Below are 22840 nucleotides of genomic sequence, written 5' to 3' on the forward strand. Positions count from 1 at the left end.
GACTCCTGCCCTAACTTCTGTTTCTGGTTATAATTCCTACTCAGTAAACAATATTTCATCACAGATTGTTAAAGGCCTTCCATTCAAAACACCAACTCTCTGTATCATTTTCAATGTATTCACTAAGATTTACTTTTTAAAAGACTTTGCGTGTGTGTTCACGTGTTTGGTGCCATTATTTTTATTTAATGAAAGAGAACCAAAATGCATATGAAGTGTTCATTAGCTGTGATTTGTGCCACCAAAGGAAGCCTTGCCACAAGTATAGAGCTGATCTTTCTAATTGAGTAGTCTGATGTTCTCTGTGTCCTGTTGCTGTTAATTGACTATATTGTTTTAGATTTATGCATTAAAAACACGATTTCTACTTCGAAGGCATCACTTTGTTACTTTCTAGCTTTTAAGCTGATGCCATGAGCTTATTTTTCTTCTAAGATAAAGTCGCATCTATAGATTTTTCAACTAATTACATGTCTGCCAATAAATACTTAGAGGATACATTTTATTTCAATTTATTATTTGTGTTTACATAGTGTATCCCTGGAAATATCTGCAGAACTGAAAAGAAATGTTTTAATGGTGTTTGCTACTACTTTTTCATTGCTCTTTCTCTTCCTTTTCTCTCTCTTTTTTAATAGCTCCAGTCAGTCCGGTCAAGCATGACAGCAACTCAAACTCGGCAAACTTCCAAGATGCTGAGGACATGCCTGACAGATGTGTCTTGGAAGAGTCTGAGAGTCCAGGTGAAAGCCATTTAAAAATAGTCAAGTATAAAATGATAAATTTGACACAGCTTTGGGGTCCTTGGAAGGGTATGGGGGAGGACATTGTAATGCTGTTTTCTCTTAGCAGCTGCACTGTCAAATTAATGGTCACCTCCAGAGGTCACAGTGTGGAGCTGTTATCTTTTCCTCTTTCATCAAGAATTCAGTTGGAGGAAGTACAAAGGCTTTATGACTGAGAAGGGAAGCTGACACTATTAGTTCATTATCATCAATTTTAGGCTATACTGGTTAATATACAGAGAGATGGGAAACAAGAGAAATGTTGACATTTTTAATATTTCAAATAATGAGATCTAACAAGAGTCAAGCAGACATGAAGAGATGAAGAGAAAAGAGGAACAAATTGTCATCCTTTCAAGTATATTTACCTTTCTAAATACAGGACTCTGAATGAGAAGAGGATTTTAGCATGACATTGTCAAACAAAAGAAAAGAAGATGGCAACCCTTCTTGCAATGAGATTTACTCTACATCAAAGTTACTTGTGCTTATATTTTTCTTTGTGGAAAGAACAGACAGAGATGTACCAGAAGGCTACAGTCAGAAACACTTGAGCATGGATTTGTTTGGTTTTGTTTTTGGTTTATTTTGAAGTATACCTAGTTTTAATTGCTAGTTAATTCGAAGAAAAAAAAAACATCTTGCAAAAGTTGAATGACATTTTTGGATCACTACAAAGCCATCAGATGCTAGAAGGTACCTTATTACCATGAGTGAAAGAGTTAGATATCTTCCCCACAGAATATTTCTTTCCTGTTTTATCTGGCTACTGTGTACCCTCTACCCTCTCACATCTTTGTGTGCTGATCCATGTATCATATTTTTGATTCATCCTCTCTGTGGCCTGTCAGCTTAGTTAAGAGATTTCCAAATCTTGTAGCCTTCACTGACAGGGGGCAGCTGCAAACAGTCCCCTGATCCTTCCCTGAGGAGAGCTACTGAGATTTAATTTTCAGTGAAAGGTGCAGCCTGCAATCTATGTCAGGTCCCCTAAGTCATCTCAGAACCCCAATAGGCCCAGTGGCTCTGGCATTGTATATCAGCCCCCTCTGCTACACCAAGATCCTCAGAAGATGAACTACTCTGGTGCCGTGTGCCCATCTCAACACCCTTCCTTCGCTTCAGTATTACATGGCAGGGAGAAATGGCATCTTTAGCAATGATGGAAAATTTTAATGAGCAAATTAACCCCAGTTTCTCTCCTAATAGCCAAAAGAAAAATGCAGATCATTGTAAAAGGGTACGGGTAATGGTAGGTGTTAAATTTCTATAATAAAAGTTTTTTAAAAATTACTTTTAGTTTGAACTAAAATTGCCTAATTCTGACTCAATTTTTTAAAGTGTCTTAATAAACCATTTCTTATTAGCCTTTTTGCCAGGCAGTTAAATTCCTGAATCAGGTGTTCACCTTGACTCATTGTTTCATTGTTTTTGACATGAGCAGGTCAGCTTTATACCATTCCTTTGCCCCTTAATATGAGTGGAATTGTGGTGAGATTCGAATGTAACGTACTCTGACTGATGCAAACTAAAGGACATATCGGAAAAGAAAGATTAATTAGAAAATATAGGTGCTGATAAAGAATCTTAACTTAAAGAGTGAGTACCGTTCTATACATGGGACATCATTAAACTGGTAATAAAGAATGAATTACTCTGGCTTTTTCCTCTGTCCATTCCTGCATTTTAAGACATCTTGCCTTATAGGCCTAGAAACCTCTGGAGGGTTCACTACTGGTCTCACTGCCTTCCACTGAGAATTTGTGGCTTGGTTGTCATGGAGACATCGTATTTCTCCAAGAATTGCTCATATTGATCCGTGGCCAGGCGTAAATGGCCAAGCGAGTGTGAGGAATAAAGGGGGCTGGGCAGTCCTATAAAATGACCAGGGCTTGGGGGTTGGAAATAAGCTCATAGCAAACACTTAGGTAAAAAGAAAGAAGCAGTTTTATTTTGTTTCAGGATTTCTTTCTGCACTTTGGGCCATTGTCTTCTTTCACTATGAACTGAAAGAAACTTGTTAGTCACTTGTCATGTCAGATCCTTGGTGCTTGTCCTGACACAGCTGTCAGCCTTCTAGCTCTGTGCAGTTCAGGGACACACAACAAAGAGGCAATGACATGAATTATTTATTGCTCCTTGTGTGGATAAAATTCTGTGATAAGAAATTAAGACACTTCTGACAGAGGTGCTTGTTTAGTAAGAAAGATTTTGATGAGAGAATGCATTTCCTTGAAGTAGGAGATTCAGTAGGCAAAATTCTTAGAACAGAACATGGAGGAAAATACGTTTTGTGTTTCTCATGTGAATTTGGTAACATAGAAGGACTTTTTTGAACTATGAAAATATGACTGTCCACATATGACTGTCTACTTTTTAGTGTCTAAAAATGAACTTCAGAGTATCAAATTCTGAAGTAATTAAAAATGTAGGTGCTACTAATGGTTAGCATTACTATGGTGATTTAGCTATCTCTTTACCATGTGTGAGTAGCATTTCTTTGGAAATATTCACCACCTTAGTTAAAATAAAAACCAAGTTTTGGGCTTTAGGGTTTGTTGTTGCTGTTTGTTGTTTGTGGTGCTGGGAATTCAACCCAGAGTCTTGCACATGCTGGGTAAGAATTCTGTCACTAAGCACATTTTGAGACAGGTTGTCCCTAGGCTGGCCTTGAACTAGGGGTCCTCCTGCCTCAGCCTCCTGAGTAACTGGGATTATAGGTGTGCACCACTGCACCTGGCAAATTTGGGGGTTTTTAAGTGGTGAGATCTGGAAAACTAGTATAGGTGCTTCAGTAGCTAAACTTGTAATTGCATCAGCTTATTCATTATTCACTGTATGGGAAGGAGTGTGTTTTAATCAGAATGCATCATTGTTCCCATTTTCACCTGGAATATTATAACTCATTCAAAATTCCTTTTAACATTTTATGTGCAAGCAAAATCCCCCAGTTTCCAAGTTGAACGTGGTCAGTCTTCCAACTTGAATGGATATATTGACATTACATGGTTTTATCTACGCAATGCTAATGGACTACTATACTTATTTCTTCATTTTACATGAAGAGACCAGTTGTTTGAACATAATTTAGAAAATGAAAACTGAAAATAATTTTCCCATATAAGCACAAATCAAGAATATTACTTTATGTATTATTCTTTCCAGTCTTTTCTTTGCAAATTCTCTAAATATCATTTTATGTTAGCTTTTCTAACTCAGTATTGTTAGTATCAACCCATTTTCATATTCAGAAAGTCAGGACATTGAAGCACAGAAAAGTATATTTTTGAAAAATAGATGAAGTTGATATTTTAAATGTTGATAGTTGTTAAATGTCATTAATAAAATAAAATTTGTAGAATCATATTAAATAGTAAGAGTGACTTTGTGAATCATCTTTGAATACAAGGAGTTTCGAATTCAGGTATATAGATTGTTTCTTTTTTCATTGACATCACTCCTCCAGCACTGAATTGACTAGGGTGATCCATTTGTAAATAGGTTGCAGTCTGCATGTAGGTCATGATATAGCTCTCTGGAGTGGTCGTTCACCTTGTCTCCAGGGTGCTCTACCTTATTCATCATGCCATTGTGATCTCTTTATTGGTTCAAGCTGTATACCCAGGTGAGTGCCTAGAATCCATTAAGGTTGGCAAAGCACCTTTAGACCAGAGCATTCCTGTTACTTTGACCCTGCTAGTGAACCTGGAGGTCTTGTCGGACCAGGGAAAGTATTCCTCAGTAGTGCCTTTTCTTTGGAATAATTCATTAGCAAAGAGTTTTGACTCACAGGTGAATCCCAGATTGAAGTTTCTATCTTAGACTCTGAAGCCTACTTGCTCCTTCGCTGGCATTTATATGTTCCTGGAACCTGTGGGAATAGCTTTGCTGTCTAGTAATAGAAGCACTGAGACAACATCATGAACTTGCAGCTCCCTTTTTTTGTGATGTTAGGGCCATTAGGCTTTCTTTGGCTCTTTAAGGCCTGGTTGCTTCTGAATCTAAAAGATGTTTCCACAAAAATAGTTCAGTTGAGTCTTTTGCTTGTTTGCTTCTTGTTAACTGTTTCTTTCTCCAGAATATTTTTTAAAATGGTGATTCCTTGCCATTCATCTGTACATTCATCATGATAAAAACTTTAGAGCAATGTTCACAATTTTTAAGCAAGTGGTAATGAGAGAACTTGAGCTTTTATCACTTATTAGCTTGGAAAATTGAGTTTTATTTCCTAGTGTACACTTCAGAGTAGCTTCAGCTGAAAAGAGTAGTGACAAGAGTGAGCTTGGAAGTCCAAACCACACATTCACATGAGTTTTCACATCATTCTGAAGCAGTTTATAATCAGCATGCATTCTTCCATTAATAGAACATTTCAGTGGTTTTTATGTAGCATGTTACCTGTGTGGATCTATATACATCATTGTCAATCAATATTACATTTGCATGAATCTGATGAACAAAACTAGATTTTGCATAGTGTTTCTAGAGGATAATATGTTGTGAAAAGCCAGGGTGGATTTTTTTCTTTTACTATTGTGGCTCATGAATCACCAGTAAAAACCAGGTAACAGAAAGTAGGACAGATTCAGGACTGGAGTGTTGGAGATGGCTGATGATGATGCATGAAGCAGAAAAATGCGGACCGTGTGAGCAGCACATCAATCATAGCCACCAAGAACACACTTCCTATGGCTAGTGCTAAGAAAATGTTATACGAGGAACAATTTCAGTAGTCATGCATATGCTCCTTCTACTCGTTGTGTTTAACAGTATCAATATTTTGATTAATTTGCCCTAAGGGAAAATTTAAGCATTGATGTACTAATTTTTTTAAAGAATATAAAATTGTAGGCTAATTCACACACAAGTACACACAGACACTCATATGCACACACACACACTGAGGATACAGTATTAGTAAAACTGAACCAATTAGCTTTAAAAAAATTTTTTTTTCTAGTAGCAGTGAGAGTTACTATTTCAGCATCACCTCATTAACATAAAATCATTAATGGAGGCACAATGCTCCAATTGATTTAATACTCAAATTAATTGAAGTAATGTGTTTTTTAGCCATAAAATATAATCATTCAAGTGGTATAAAAAATAAATGTTTTCTGAGTCTATAACTCAAACCATATTTCAAGGAATGTTTCTAAGATTTGAAAACTGTAGTCATGGGTTTCTCTAAGAGCCATTAAGCTGCTTGGATTTATGAAAGTTTAGTAATTTCAAGCTGAATTCATCTTGTTGGAAACTTTCATTTTCTTTGGCAATTAAGAAAAACTACTAATGAAGTGTGTGATTAAGATGTATTTGTCCAGTTTATAAGACAAGAGTATTGGTTATTATATCAAATTATTTTATTTCAGGACAGAAAAGAAATTAGAAATTATAAGCAATGACATCCTTTCTTTCTTTCCCCATCCCTTCCTCCTTCCTCCCTGTTTCTCTGCCTCTCCTCTTCCTTCCCCTTCTTGCTTCTTTCTGTTATTTCACCACATAACCCAGATATCCATTTTATTTACAGGTGATCCAAAGCACCATTCATGGATAGCAAAGGTGTGCTCCTGCAAGGTGTGCTAACCGGAATCTCACTGTAGAAATGGATTTGGACAAATTAAGAGACCCCCAAACAAGCCCTGTGTTTATTGTCACATAAAAGCAATGTTGTTCTTGGTCTATAGTGAATTTGCTAAAACTTTAACCAGAGTATACTGAAAGTGTACTGACTGATTGAAAATACCTGAATTCTCCTTCTAGAGAATCACTGTCTAAATCATTCTGTATTCCTCATTTTCTATAATATCTCCAACAAGGAATGCCAGCCCACACACATACAAATTGAACATTTCTTTAGATTTTCTTCTATTTTTTCAGTCCCTGAATTATATAAGAAACATTAAAACTAAGGTAACACACAGTACTTCTCAATTTAATGTTGCTTCAATGTGTCTAATATAAAACTGCAACAAATTTGACTTGTTAGATTAGGACATTTTGTTTTAGTACATGTTTTAATTCACACCGATCATTGCAGTAAATCACATTCCTAAGCATGACATGTTTTCAGCAAATAAATAGTTCCACACAGTCATCAATTAGTCCAAATAAGTGATACATAGTATGGCAGTACCCTGTATAGTCTGGTTAATGTGGACTTCTAATGACACTGAGGTTTTAGCAAAAGGTTGATCTTTTTGGCCATATAGATGTGAACTAGGAAAGGGGAATCTACTTATAACACATCACAGTTGATTCTTATTGAGTATAAACTCTTACAGTTCTTTTCCCAGAAAGAAGCTTGACTAGCAGGAATTCTAAAACTAAAATATGCAAAGCAATATAAATAGAAATTGACAGAAAGTGCTCATCTATCAAGGTCTTTAGTGATCTGATTTATTTGCTATGATTTATATTGCACAATTTCTTAACTTATAGAAAATCATCAAAGACTATGAATGTGCATATGTTATGAATACAAATACTGCTTAATCCATAGGAAAAATGTAAATAAAGTATTAAATATATGATATATAGTTCTATCTCAGAGAATGTCAAGTCCCTTCAATTCAGTAGACACATTTTTGAGTACCATCTTCAGGTCCAATGCTAAGGGTACAGGAGACAGGGGATGGGGAGATTAGAGGACTCTATGCCTGAAATGGAATGGTCTCTGTCCTTGAAGACATATAATTAATGTTTGACCTGGATGAATATTCCAGAATACAGACAGAAAATGAGTGTGACCCCTTTAAAACTCTTTGTTTCCTAAAATGTGCTGCCCCTGCTTGAAATTACTTTTGAGTTGTAATTCAGAAACTGTAACATGTTGTTAATATGAGCAATTGTGAAAAATTGTCATCCTTTGAAAATTGACTTATATACATTTCCCTACTTTGGAAACAACCAAAATCTACTTCCAACAAACTTCAAAATAAAGGAAAGTAGTAAGAAGGCAATGGAATTTATTTTCTTGTATGCCGTGTGCTGGCTCTCAAGCCTATTACAAGAACTCTCAAAAACACCTTGATGACAATATCAAATGAATGTATGCTCTCTCAAAGGGAAATTTTAATTGTTAGAACTTATTTGTATGCTCGAGTTCTGGTATGTTTGTTGAAAATGAGCTTTTTTATTTTTATAGCTACATCTATTATTCCCCTTCTCAACAAGAATAACAATAGGTTTCAACAGTTGCCATACTTAGTATTTTGGGGGATCTAATATAACCAATATTAAATTCCCAATAATTATTTTATGATGTCACCAGCTATAGGAAATTAGAAATGCCATAAACCTGACTTTATTATGTAGGAGTTTAACTAATTCTGGAGGCCAATACCATTAACTCTGAAGACTTAATTTCCAAAAATGAGAGTTTAGAGAGAGAAAGTTAAATTATGATACTCTAATATCCATGTTCAAATGTACTGATGTAACAAATTCACTGGTCTGTTTTAAAATGATTTATTTTATTTATATTGACTTAGATTCAACATGTTTCAGTACTTTTCATTATAGGGAGATTTGAAGTAGCAAGTTGCCACACAGTTCATTAGATTACCATGCTTACCATCTTACCCACTCAGTACTGGTTAAAAATTCAAGACTGACTTCTCAATTTGGTGGTTGTCCTTTTGAATACCAATCCTTAGGTAACCACTGTAGTAAATGTATTAGTGAATAAGTTTGTATCCAGATTCTTCTTGTCATTATAATAAATAATTCACAATTCATTAAAATGTTATTTTGTGATTCTTTTTTTGGTAATCATCTTGGTGATATAGATAAATTGAGAGAGAGAAAGAAAGAGAGACATGACCCAAAGGAATATCATATTTTGAACTTTACAGCCTGGATTATTTTATTTATTGTGGAGTTGTACATTGGCTATGTGGGATGTTGCAGAAGCACAAATCTGGAAAGCATCTAAGTGTTAAGAGAGAAGCTTCCTTCTCTGGGCAACACAGGCTTCTCAGAGCCTTATTTCCTCATCTGCATTGAGAAGCTTCATCACAGGAGTGGTCCAAAGGGACTCTGTGTGGTGGTTCACAGCCAGCAGTCTAAATACTGTAAAACACTTCTAATACGATATACCTCAGGCCTCAAATATTCTCTTAGTATTTTAGAAACAAAGTCAAACCTACTTGGCATATGTCCCTGTTAGTAAAATCATAGGAAAATGCTTTACCAAATGTTAACATTCTATCTTTTGATGAAAGCATTTGAGATGATTTTTATTTCCTCCCTTATATGTCTTCCTCTAATGTTCTGTATTTTAAAAATCCTTTTTTAATTGCTCAAATCAACATTTTACAAAAGATACTCTTTCTTGTTGATCTTCAGAGTAGTAACTGAGTTTTAAAAAATGTCTTATGCCATATGTTTAAAAAGAAGATTCAGAAAACATTCATTCAAATTGATTTTAAAGCCTTATTTCCACAGAATGGACCCACATAGTATTTTAAATTTTATGTTTTATATGTTTTGATTGCTCAGGTGTTTGAAAGTAGGGTTAAACCCTTTTATCTGCTCCAAAATGTTGTCATATGTACATGTATACACACACGGACACACACACACAGACACACACACATATAAATTGACCAAAGTTGCATTTAATTTTATGCAAAAGTCACTGCTTTTTAAACATTTGCATAATACTTAGCATTTTTAAATATTTTAAAAATTGTCTATAATTCAACTAGTTAAAACTATCCTAACTGGATATCTTTCAGATGACATTAAATGGCTTCATATACAGTGGTTTCAGGAGCACTTTGGTCAACAAGGATTATACAGTTGGATTATAGGTGAAAAATATAAACCGGAAATGAACAGGTCTCCCAGTAGGAACATACCACTACTGGAAACTCCCATCCAACATGCGACCCCCTGGGAAATGGCAGGTGTCATAAATGTCTCATTAGCAGGGCAGAGATGAGGGTGAGGCCTGCCTTAATTCCTTTACTCACTTGATCTACCTACTTGACTTTCCTAGATCTTAAACCTTCATAATTTTGATATCATGGATTTTTTTTACAGTAATGAAATTTTCAGAGAGTATAATAAATTTTTTTAATCTAGATTATCCAGTTTTGTACTATTCCCTAGTATTGGGCCTTGTTCATTAAGTCTAAGATAAAGCCACCTTTACACTAGAATGCATGCTGCACTTAAATGGACTGTGACAATTGTGTCGTTAAGAGCATGGTTATAATGATACAAATGGTAAAAATTTGTATTTTAATACTATGTGGAAACAAAAGGCATAGCCCATTGAAAATGTCTGAAGTGACTTCTAGTGGTGTATGGGGGAATATTGCACACATAGGGTTCTTCCTTTTGATTTTTTTTTTTTTTTTCTAAATGCCTTTTCTTCATTGAACAGAACATTTTCCTACATCAGTTTTGGGAATCCTTTTCTGTCTTCAACATCCTAATAATTTGAAAGGTAGCAATGAGTTTTATTCAAGGATACGTGGTTTTTAGCACCAAAGATAATTAGTTCATGTTTAGTACAACATTATGTCTAAATCTGCAAAATGCCAAATGCCAGCAAAATGCCAATATTCATAACTTTAGGTAACAGCAATAATTAGTTGGCATGTGCTTCCAAAACCCATCATTTATTCACTTAGCAATCATTTTAATTGCAATTATCTGTAAAGTCATCAATCGACTTTTCGATCTTCCCTGTGTATTTTCCAGGGAGAAGGTGTTTCACACAGCCTCAGTATAGAGCATCATGGCCTCTGATGATGCCTTCTAAGATAAAAAGATGGTTTATGATGTGTTCTTGACTTATCACAAGTTTCCTGTGGACTTTTGATTTTCTGTTAATTCTGCAGTGCCAATTACATTTCCTATCGGAAATAACCCATCCTATCTATTATCAAAAGAATTCTCAATCTTCATCATCAGTATTTGTGTCAATTTACAGTTTTAGTCAACTGGGGAAACGTGAGTTTGTTTCATTTTCCCTTTTGTATTTTAGAATCTGCCAAAGGAAAAAAATAAAAATCTACAGTACTGTAAGAGTAAGGACTTTTTCCCTACCCCCAGACGTGGAGATCGAGTTGCACTTGAGATTTTTTTATGATAAAGAAGATTTCCTCAGATTAGCCCCTGTTTCAAATGATGTGTATTTCCACGAATCTAACAAAAACATTTAGTACAATTCTGCAAGGACCTGAGATAGAAAGTGAAGTGAAAATATACACTATCATGTCATTGGGATAGTCAAGTAAAGAAACAATTTTGAGAATTTCGAGAGTATGTTTTTACAGAAAGTGTACTGCAATGGAGGCCCTTCTGGGAAGGGGCCGGGTTTTGTTTGTAGTCTTCCTGCCATGTAGGTGGCAGCAACACTCAAGGCTAGGAATTTTCTTTCTCATTCTTTTAGCTCTAGCCCAAAACATATTCTTACTACACAAAATCCTTGTGGAAGAGAAACGGTTTAAAGTGTAGAGACAAATTTCTCCATGTCCTCACCTATCTCTAAACCACTATTTTAAGGTTGTGCTTAAAATGGTTCCCATAATGGGAAGACATTCATCATTTCCCCTAATACAGAAGTCATATTCTGCTCTCGTTCACATTGGTAGCATTAAGTTTCTGTTTCTTTATTTACAAGGATCTGATTTCTCTACCTTCCCGGGCTAAAGCCTTTCTGCAGAGAAAAAGGAAGAAAACACCTTTCGTCTACTGCTTCCTAAGCTTTTTGGGAAATAGTACAAGGCTATCCTTTTTTCCTTTGCAAAGGTCTAAGAATCCAGGCTTTTGAGTCTGGTGAAGAGATGGTCCCTTAATCTTCAAAATGAAGCCACTTTCTCTCCTAACTCTAGGTGCCTGAATTCAACTTAATCAAAGGGCGGCCAAGGCCACCTGGAAGTGAGACCTGAAGGCACACATGTGGGTGGGGGAGGCTGGGATGCTGAGTCATTGTGTGGACCTGGCTCACTACCTTGAAGAAGCTATTTCCCCCTGTGCCCAGGGTGAGATGAAACCAGAACACTGCCCTTACGTAAGAGTTTGCTTTTCCTCAGTATTGGAAATTGGTGAGCCAATAGGCTTTTCTTCAATCCCTGGCATTTTGCTAGAACTAGCACATGATAGCAAATGTAGGCAGCCTTTGTGAAGGCTTCTTCAGAGTGTTCTTGCTACACAGCGTCAGTCAATGTGTCCAAAATACCAAGAAAACATACACAATTCCAGGTGTGGGTAAGATAGCCAGTAGATTCTGAGGCTGTAAACAGGCTGTTGAATGGTTTGAGGAGGGTGAGGAAAGTGTTTTCTCCTGTCTCAGTCTAGTTTAAACCCTTCCTCTCTCATTTTATCCTTTCACATTCTTGATCTCTTTATCCACATCCATATAGTTTAATGCAAATATTTTGAAAAATAAAAATAGCAGACACTGAACATGTAGTAGAACCTACTGGTACTGTATCCCAGCTCCTTCACTTTCTTGCTAGCTCTTTGATATTAGAAAAATAGTTTCATATAATATTCAGAACTGCAATTTCCTCAACTGTGCATGAAGACTTATAATTTAAATTCCCCAAGGACTATATGCATATACTATTATGAATGGACACAATATTACAAATAACCAAAATTGCTATGCATATCCAAAATGCCTGAGAATCTTAATTACGAACACCATAATGGCACTCCAAGTCTTGGCAGGCTTCTTAGCTTAAATAGAGCATTTTGACATAAACAAGCTAAATAGTTTATTTTAATAAAAGTTGCTTCTTTAAATATGTTTTGTTGTTGTTGTTTTGTGAACTGAGTATTACCAGGAGCAAACACTAGATTCACTGGTTTCAGTTGATTTAAAAGCCAAGGTTTTCCTAAGCACAGTGGGTAAGAACAAATAATAGTCAAATAGTCTATAGTCAAATAAACTACAGTCAAATATAGTGTTCTGAGTCCAGAAAGATAATCTTCCAGGAATGTTTTATATCAGAATAGGACTGGTCATAGTTCATCTAAGGGTGTAGAAAACAACAAATAGCTTCTCTTTTGACTTCTGTTAAGTGTTCATATAATCAAATGACCCTTAAAAGTATGTTTCTACAGCTTTTTTATGAGTTTGAAGACCAACCAAAACACATAAGCACTTCTAAAGAGTGAGCCTAAAACTCAGAAAGTCATTGAGTTCCTGAAAGATTTTATACAAAGTCAAATACCATGTACATCAAATTCTGCCTTCCTACCAAGGATGACATGTATTCGAAATGCCTTTCTATTAAACGAAACACTGAAAATGGATGAACTGGGTAGGATATCTGGGGAGAGGAGGATTTAAAGTAGAAACCAATAGAATGTATGGAGAGAGGAAAACTTATTTTTGCTTTAATAAATCTTGGTAAAATATTTCATCAAAGCTTCTGCCTCTGTCCTCTTCTGTCTTCCTCTCCTTCAGTGAAAAAAGTATTAATTATTCCTAATAATAACAAAATGACAGTGGGAGTTTTGATTAATAGGGCAAATTAAGGTCACCTTCATCTCCACCCTAATGTGAAACCTCACTGAAATTATGGAACAAAAGATATCAACCCTGAAGAAAAATAGAGAATAGGAAAAGAATAACAGCAAAATCCCAAAAGCTGGAAAGCAGATGAGTGTCAGAGTGGATGATGCTATGAAGTGAGCTGGTTGGTGTTGCCAGAGCTGCTTAAAAGTTCAGAAACCCCAGTCGACCATGACCTTTGAAAGTGAGGTAAGGCTTCAACTGAAAGGGCCAAGTTAACTTTCACAATTCCCACCCCCATCTGCATGCAAGCAATTGTCCCGCCCCTTGCTCAGGTGATACTTGGAGTTCCCCTCTGTGGACAGGTTGAATGAGAGGAAGTCTGGGCTTCGGACTCAAGTCTCCCCTGAAGGCAGGATGGATGGGTGAAAATTTGCACTTTGATGTCCATAGCCCAGCTTTCTTCTGATTTGCTCCCAAAATGTTGATAACTGTTCAAATTAACCCTGGAGAAGGGCAGATGATCCTTTTTTGATAAAACAACTAGCCTGAGGCCAAGAAACACCTGAAAAGATGCTCCACCTCACTAAGCATTAGGGAAATTCAAATCAAAATCACAATGAGATGCCATTTCACCTAAGTTTAGGAAAGCTACTCACACACACACACACACACACACACACACACACAAGTGCTAATGAGATTGTGGAAAAAGAAGACCCTTGTGTACTGTTTGGTGAGAAAGTAAAATAGTACTGTTACAGGGCATTTCTTTAAAAAGAGGAAAAATGAAATTGCCATGTGATTCAGCAGTTCTATTTCGGGGTACCTACTTAAAAGAATTGAAAACAGGGTCTAAAGAGATATTTGTATGTCAATGTTCATAGCAGTATTATTCATAATATTCAAAAGGTGGAAGCATCCCACTGTCCATGGATGAATGAGTGTATAACAACATATGATATATACATACAATGGAATATTATTCACTTTTTTAAAAAGGAATGAAATTGTAGCACATCTCAGTGATGTGAACCTTGAGGACATTATGCTAAGTGAACAGAGCCAGCCACAAAAAGGCAAACACTATATGATTCCATTCATATGAGATACCCAGAGAAGTTAAATTCATAGAGCTACAAAGAAGAGTGTGCTTGTCAGGGGCTGGGGCAAGGAAGAATGAGAGACACTTACTGGGTATTTAGAGTTTCACTGTTGTAGGATGAAAAGAATATTCAGGAAGTTACAAATACATGGTATACATATTTCAAAACAACCTGTTTATGCCATAAATACAACTTTCATTTGTCAATTAACTAATAAATCATTATTCTGCTTCCATGAAAAAAATACATGGTAGCATTCATTTATTCAATTCAGTAAATCTATTTTCTATTTCTACTGTGTGTCAAGTTAGGAGAAAATATGTTGAACCGTGTATAATAGCAGTAATAATTATTACAAAGCAATTATTAACCTAACAAAAAATGAAACTATCTGGAGAATGAGGGAATTATATGATAGGAACAAGAATGGGGTAAAGGAAAGCTTAATCCTTATTCTCTTCATCAATAATGTGTATGTGTATACACACATATGAAAAGCAAACATTAATATAGGAAAAATCAGCCAATTTCAGAATAGACACACTATTTTGGAAAAATAGAAATAAAATAGAATAATCAGTTAAAGATATATTAAAATTGAGAATTTAAATTAAAGCAAAAGTGGGTAAAATTCCACTTTATGAATTTTGCTCTAACAAATGTTAGTATATACAGATAGAGTTATCCAGAATTTTGTAGTGTTTATCCTGTATGTGGTCCTAATTTTCCTCCCTCTGATTTCGCTACTTCTCTGTTGTGTAGGACCATGGCGGAAGAAATTACCCAGGTCTCAGGGTCCTTCTGAACTCCACAGTGATGTCACCTATTTGATACTGTTCTGTGCAGTTGGCCACAACCCAGGCTGTGGGGTGACCCCACATGCATGGCTTCTACACAGGGCATTTACCTGCACATCTGGCCATGGTTGTTAATAATCCTCCTTTGCACCATGACTAGTGAGTGTGACATGTCATTAATGAGTATGAAGTGGTGAAACTTTAAACAGCTGAATACGATATTAAGTATCTGATTATTCATGAGGTTTTTTTCTGAATATCAGCTAAGAGGATTGGTCAAAAATATTTAAATGCCTGCATTGCTGTCCCAGGGACTAGAAATCTAGCTACTTCTGTGCTTCTCAAAAAGTTACACCAAGAATTCTTAGACTAGTTTGCAAAAATAGCCCCAAAGTAGCACACTGTAAACTTGACCTCTCTCTGCCATCCTATAGTTTATGTTTAAAAATTTATTGAAATGGTAAATGCATAGATTTCTTTGTTCATTAAAATCTAATAACTAACATTTCTAATTCTAATAACTAACATTTACTGAATATTTTCTGGGTATGCTGTGCCTAATTACTTCACATGTGATTTCTTATTTAATCATCACAACCATATTGTGAAATAGATTCTATCCCTATTTTATAACTAAGGAAACAGAAACACAGAAAGGCTAAATAATTTGCCAAAGACCAAATATTACATATTACATATTACAGTGTAGTTTATAAGAATGCAGGTTCTGCTTTTTGGAACCATTCAGAATCTTTTTAAACTTTAGAATCTTTTATAACTATCTGTCTTACTTGTGGTTTCCAGAATTTTTAAAAATTTTGTGTCAGAGATTGAACCCAGGGGTGCCTAATCACTGAGCCACATCCCCAGCCCTTTTAAATATTTTATTTCAAGACAGGGTTTCACTGGGTTGCTTTAGGACCTTGTCAAGTTGCAGAGGCTGGCTTTGAACTCAAGATCCTCCTGCCTCAGTCTTCCAAGCTGATGGATTACAGGTGTGCTCCACCATGCCTGGTGGTTTCCAGATGTTTTATTAGGGACATGAGAACTATAATTTGAAGAATGAATCTATTTCATTTACTCCCATTTATTATGGCAGAAACTAGGGGAATAAACAGCAGAAATGTTACTGGTTTTAACAAATATCAATCAGCAAATTATTGATTTGACCAAAAACAAAACAAAAAACTCCGGAAGGAAGAAAAAGCAGGTACCACATTGCTTCCAACATTATACTGTTAATATCTTTGTGTTGAACACTGGAAGTCCCTAGTGACAGGAAACTCTGGAAATAGTGGGCTGGGTCTAGGTTTTTTTTTTCCTTCTTCTTCATTGATAACAAACTATACCAGGTAGGATCCTCCATATCATATGTGATTTACTCCCAAACACAACTCTTTGAGGCAGGTGATATTTTTATCCCTCTTTACAGGTGAAAAGGGAGGATAAGTCGTTTGCTGCAAATCAACAACTAAGAAGTATAAGACCAGACATTTTGTAAGTTCAGACAGCTGGACTCAGACTGTGCTTTTTATCACTGTTATATTGTTGAACAACTTTCACCTTTTTGCTTCATATCTGAAAATGCAATATCCAAATTTGGTGGTCATTTTCAAGCCTCCATTTTTCAGATGCCCTTCATGGTATATGCTTTCCCATCTAGTCTCATGTTATTGAACTTGTTATCCTTGCATTGACTGCTATCCTGTATTATGGGGTTCCCTGAGTAAAAAGTGCCCTGCTTGCTTGGAGCCCTCAATGTTGTGTGCTACCAAAGTGCTTTAAGGGCTTTGGGAGTTCACAAGGGCTTTTGACCATGTAAGTGGCCTTTTGAGTCAGAAGAGCTAACTAGAATGGACTTCCCAGCCAGAATATCAGGGTCCTTTCATGCATTACAAAGTCCTTCTGTGGTGTTTCTTGATCAGAAAAACAATTTAAGGATGATTTTAGCTCTTTCAACAAAATTGTTAGCTCAATTGTCTAAGATAGGGGTTTCTCAACCTTGGCAATATTAACATCTTTGGTGGAAGCTGTCCTGTGAGTTGCAGTATATTTAGCAGTGTGTTAGCTTTCTATCACCATGACAAAATAACTGAGAAAAACAACTTAAAAGAAGGACATATTTATTTGGGATCATGGTTTTAGAGCTTACAGTCCATGACCTCTTGACTCAGTTGTTTCTGTGTCTGTGGTGAGGCAGGACACAGTGGCAGAGGGCCTGGTAGAGCAAAATTGCTCACTTAGTGGCAGCAAGAGCAAAGAGAAAGAAAACAAAAGGTTCAGGACAAGATGTACCCTTCAAGGACCTACTTCCCAGTGCCCCCAGTGACCTACTTCCTCCAAGTAGATCCCAACTCCTAAAGTTTCCATCTTCTCCCACTAGCGCCACCAGCTGGCGACCAAACCTGTAACACAGGAGACTTCAGGGGACATTCCAGATCCAAATCATAACAAACATCAATCCCTTGCCTTTACTGCTAGATTCTAATAATAGTGTCCTATTAACTCCTCTAGTTAGGACAACCAAAACTGTCCTTGGACATATGTCCCTCAAGGGAAAATTTTCACTCAGTTAAAAGACTCTGGTCCAAAGTAAAATACTTCCAACATGGATTTCCAAGCCAAAGTTCATGAAAGGCTTTACTGAACTTTATTTATTTTAGAATGAAGAGTTTTATTTATTTTTTTAGTATAATATCCTCTAACCTGAACCTTAACATATATCTTATTCAGGCTTTATTTAAATTTACTGAAGGAGTATGAGAAAGTAACTATATGCATTTTCTCTTTTTAATTTTTTAATGTTTACTACTTTCTCTAATCCTAATAATCTCAGCCTCCAAAACATGTCCCTCTGCACATCTCTATGTCACATATTCACCTGCAAAACCATCATCTCGTGAACATCCCACAGGAACTTCAATCCTGGGTCCCACATTGACCTCATTCTCTATTTTCTATCACAACAAATCTTTTCTTCTTTCCTCACTCACAGCATGAAATTGGTCTCCAAATATCTTCTATTTGATTGCCTATTTGTAGTTCTCATGTTTGTCCTCTTGACATCCCTATGGTCATTCCCTCAGTTCAGACTCATTGCCCATCTGAATTGCCACAAGAGCCTCCTGATGATGGTTCTGCTGTGTCTATCACATCCTACATACTGCTGCCCAAGCAGACTCCAAAACACAAATTTATTATTTCACTCCCTGGGACACAGTCCAAATCTCCTTAGCAGGGCTTATGCAGCTCTTCACTGAATAGCCCTTGCTTGCTACCAACTCATAAAAACTAGTGAAGATTATTTTTGTTCCTGGAATAAAGGCATGGTAAAAATTCGAGGCAGAAATTAAATACATAAAATATAAAGTTCATATATATGCTATTGTTTTTAAGTAATGAATTGTGCATAGTGTAATGGACTTGACAATGTAAACTCCTGAGGTTTAGGTGCTTTTTAAAATAGGAGAGAAATAAAGTTTCAAATATGCCAAAAGGCCATTCTTATTTTCTTTACAAGTGAACTGAATTTCCATTTTAGATATCTCTCTTCATTTTTTACAGGTAGAAAAACTTTAACTTCAACTGGTTCAGGTTTCTCATTTTTCCCCTGGGTTGCATCTGAGTTCTAGGGCTTAGACAGCTGACCATATAGTCACCTTTCTAGAGTAAAAGGGATTGCTGCTTAATAATTTACATAATTAATGAAGCAACTTGTATAAATTAAGATTATCCTAAACAAATACAGACCTAAGTCAACCCATTAGCATACTGTAAACGTGTGGGTGTCTGAGTTATCATCTGTTCATGTTGTATGGATGGATAACATTACATACAGCAGCATCCAGAAGGGGAAATGTTCTGCTCCATTCGTTTCTGCTTTTTGGTTATATCTCAGTTATTTCTTTCCTCACTTTTGGCAATAAACTTCTCTGATATGGCTTTCTCTGATATGGTCCCTCCAGAAAAAAAGTTGAATTTTCTGCACATCAAGGAGGTGGAACATGCTGTCTCAAATTTCTTTACTGAACCACTTGTGTGTGCTGCTAGAGGCAGAAATATTTTGTGGGGCTTGCAGCACTCCTGAACTCCCCACAGAAATCCAAAGAGAACCCTGCACTGCTTTGGGGTTCTGATTTCTATCCTTATTTCTCTTCCCCATCCCACACCTGACTATGAATAAACGGTAGAGACACAAGCTTGTTTTTCAGGAATCCACCTGCATCTAAGTTATTTGTCTTCTCTTTGCTCACCTGCATAATCTTTACTTCTTCAGCAATGAGATAGCCAGACTTGTCTTGTTTTTCTCAGTTATGTTGTTTGTGAAATAAACATTATACCCTCATATTATAGATTTTAAAATGAAAAAGTCTTATTGAAACTCAAAGATGTTTCTTTGCTGTGAATCTTGTTCTCTTTCCTCTAAAACAATAAATGCTGTTGACAATAAGGAGAAAAGCAATAGTTACAAGAAACTAAAGAAAGTAATACAGCCTAAGTCCTTGATAATCATAGTAACATATATTAAATATTAAATCTTCCATCTACTAAGGCATGAATTCTAGAGCAGAAAAAAAGCATGACAAGTGGGATGGTTAATTTTGTGTCAACTTGGCAGGGCTATTATGCCTACTTGTTTAGTTAAAGACCAGCCTAGAGGCCGCTGTGAAGGTATTTTTAAATGTGATTAAAATTTAAATCAGTAGAATTTGAGATACATCAGAGATAGCCTACCCTCAACTTATTCTAGTATTGGCTCATAATGACATGAAAAAGTTCTCAACCAACGTCTTCGACAGAAACTCAAAGATAGCAGCAGCCATCTAGTGACATGTTTGGATCTTCCCTGGTCATAAAATCTCTGTCCATTCTCTCTCTCTCTCTTTCTCTTTCTCTCTCTCTCTCTCTCTCTCTCTCTCTCTCTCTCTCTCTCTCTCAGATATCTAGAACAGAGGTCAAAAACCTTTTTTGGCAAAGAGAAAGAAGGTATTTTAGGTTCCCGGGATCAAGACGTGAGGCCAATTTGCCTTCAAGACGTGAGGCCAATTTGCCTACAGGTTAGACTTTGCTAAATCCTGATCTGGAGAAAAAGTACAAAAGGTGAAGATCCAATATCTAGGTAGGAAGTGTGTTGCCTGTCCCGGCTTGTATTCCTATCCACATGCTGAAGGCTGACTAGGTGTTCTGTTCGCCCAGTGATTGATGAAGACCGCAGAAGAGAAGGCCTGGGGCCATGTTCATGGTGTGAGCAAGACGGGCACCAGGACAGGCAGTTGAGAGTTCTGGGCCTGGGCAGAGCTCACTGTAGGAGCACAGGCCACGGAAACCTGTGGCACCACAGGCCTTTTCACCACTTGTTTCTTTGTATCAGTGACCTTCCTAATCATCAGAGCTCGAATATCCTCTACCAATAAGAAGATAAAACAAATTTATACCTACCTGCTCTTTTCTCAGTATTTCAATATGCAAGAGAATTTTCCTTCATGTTTCATGTTTCTCCTCATGACAGATGCCATAATCTGCTTCTAAGTTGGGATTTCATAAATTTCTTTTGTTAGAATGAGGAAATTAATTGCCACAGGATAAAAATAGGACCATCTTATCCTTGAAGTAAGATGCAGAGATAAATTCTATAAGCCCCTTGTATTAATGGATTCTTTGTTTTGATTCATTCCAATTTGGCCTCTGTGAGAAGTTCTTTTTCTGAACCATAGTTCACATAGTACAATCTAAACGAGCTCTATCCAATTGAAAAATATGTGAACTCATCTGTAATTAGAAAGCTTCTAGTAGTCACATTAAAAAGTTGAAAAAAATAGGTGGAATGAATTTAATCATGTATTTTATGTAACTCTGTGTAACCAAAATATGATCAGCTCTATAGGTAAGCAACATAAAAATAATTAATTGGATATTTTACATTCCTTTTTTCACACTAAATTTTCCAAACTCTTTGTGATTTTATATATTCAGTACAACTCAGTCTGGACTAATATATGTAGCTAATGACTGTTGACTAACATATTGTACAGCACAGATCTAGATGAAACTGTGTTATGAGAAAGAATTAAGGGTTCTTAATTCTGTTCATTATCATAAGCTTATAGAAGATTAGAATAGGGAAATATATGTGAGGTGTAGTCCTTTGATCTGACTTCTTCATTACATGAATAGAAACCTTGAAAACCAGAATAGTTATGTGATTCTCTGAAAATCACTCAGTGAGAATCAAGGCAGAATTAAGATGATAACCCAACATTTCTCGTTCTCAGCCTTTGCCTTTAAATAGTCATAAAAATATCAAAGAACAATGTTTTAGGCCAGCTTATAATAGCAGGACTGCAAGGAATCAAATATCTAATTAAATAGACTTAAACATAGCTATGCACGTAAGCCAAACTTAACTAACTGTATGCTTTAAACGCGTGCAGTTTATTGTATGTCAGTTATATCTAGATAAAGCTAATTAAAATTCCAATGAAAAAATGAACTTAATACTTTAGATAACCTTGTCCTCTAAAAGAACGATATTCCCAGGTTAGTTGCTTCGGAGGGTTACCAGGGTCATCAAAAGTTCCAGTGCCTTCCATACTTCTGCTTGACTGTATTCTGTGTGCCATCTTTGTGACCGGTTGACACCCTCATGTTGGCGAGCGGGTTGTTTCTATCCCAGACAAAACCTCCAGGAGGAAAAATGTACTAAGGAAGAAAGGAGCAGCCTCTTTTCTTGCTTCTTTCTTAAGAGGGAGGAAACTTTTTCTAGAGCCCTCAGCGGCAGAATCCTTATCTTAATGACCAGGACTGGGAGGTAGCTTATCCTTAAACCAATCACTGCCAAGACAAATAGGATTAGGACTCGCTTAGGTTAATCATTTGAGACTAGAATGGATGTGGACAGAACCAACCACTAAGGTTACCACACCTCTGATTAAAATCAATAACCTAAAAACATCAGTACTGGAAATATGGTCATTTCTGTAACCCTGAATGCTACACACAGCTGCTTTTTATTAGTCCTAAACTGCATTTGGCTTTAATTAACTAATGACTCAAAGCACACATGAAATGTTCTGACTGATATCTTGGTCATATTTCTTGACCTAAATCCCGGAGTTATGGGACAGAAAGAAACAATTATGGTAAAACAGAGTTCCAACAGTCTTTTATGGAGGGCTGCTGTTGGCTAAATGTTCTTGCCTCCCCCAAAATTCTTATATTGAAACCCAACCCCTGACATGAGGGTATCTGTAGGTAGGGCCTGTGAGAGGTGGTTTGGACAGGAGGGCAACGCCGAGCAGTTGCAATGGAAATTCTGTGGAACACAAAGCTGAAAATATTTACTGCCTAACCCTTTAGGGAAAATGTTCCAGCTTTCATATGAGGAAAACTCAGAATTTAGAATCAAGAGCATGAATTTGAAATCTAATTATGATTTGATTTAGTAGTTATGTACACTTGGGCATTTTATTTAACTACTCTGAGCTCAGTTTTCTTCTCTGAAAAATAGAAATCATGCCTAACTCAAGAAATTTTGAGAATTACATGAGTGTTTATAGATACCCGTAATTGAAAAATGGTAACTGGTACAAATGAGTAGGAATAATTTTTTTCAGTTTTCAGAAAAAAGAGGAATATTTCCTCTCTGTCATATAGAAGTTTTCCTATTATTAG

The 22840-nt window shown here is 36.2% G+C and overlaps 1 protein-coding gene and 1 long non-coding RNA gene across 2 annotated transcripts in view; one reads left to right on the plus strand and one right to left on the minus strand.

The window, feature by feature from the left end:
* Wdr72 (WD repeat domain 72) overlaps positions 1 to 8395 on the plus strand; it is a 206265-nt gene extending 197870 nt beyond the window's left edge. Inside the window, exons 19-20 of the mRNA XM_047540696.1 lie at positions 639 to 743; positions 6316 to 8395. Coding sequence (XP_047396652.1) covers positions 639 to 743; positions 6316 to 6371 — 161 coding nt within the window. The 3' untranslated portion in view covers positions 6372 to 8395. The remainder of the gene's footprint in view (positions 1 to 638; positions 744 to 6315) is intronic.
* Positions 8396 to 17518: 9123 nt separating this feature from the next.
* Positions 17519 to 21837, minus strand: LOC124972248 (uncharacterized). Its single transcript, XR_007106445.1, has 4 exons — positions 21668 to 21837; positions 20609 to 20694; positions 19423 to 19606; positions 17519 to 17574 (listed from the first exon to the last, which is right to left on the minus strand). It is a non-coding gene; the product is annotated as an uncharacterized LOC124972248 (long non-coding RNA).
* Positions 21838 to 22840: the final 1003 nt, after the last annotated feature.

The sequence above is a fragment of the Sciurus carolinensis genome, chromosome 2 (assembly GCF_902686445.1).
Source record: "Sciurus carolinensis chromosome 2, mSciCar1.2, whole genome shotgun sequence".
In the NCBI taxonomy this organism is placed as follows: Eukaryota; Metazoa; Chordata; class Mammalia; order Rodentia; family Sciuridae; genus Sciurus; species Sciurus carolinensis.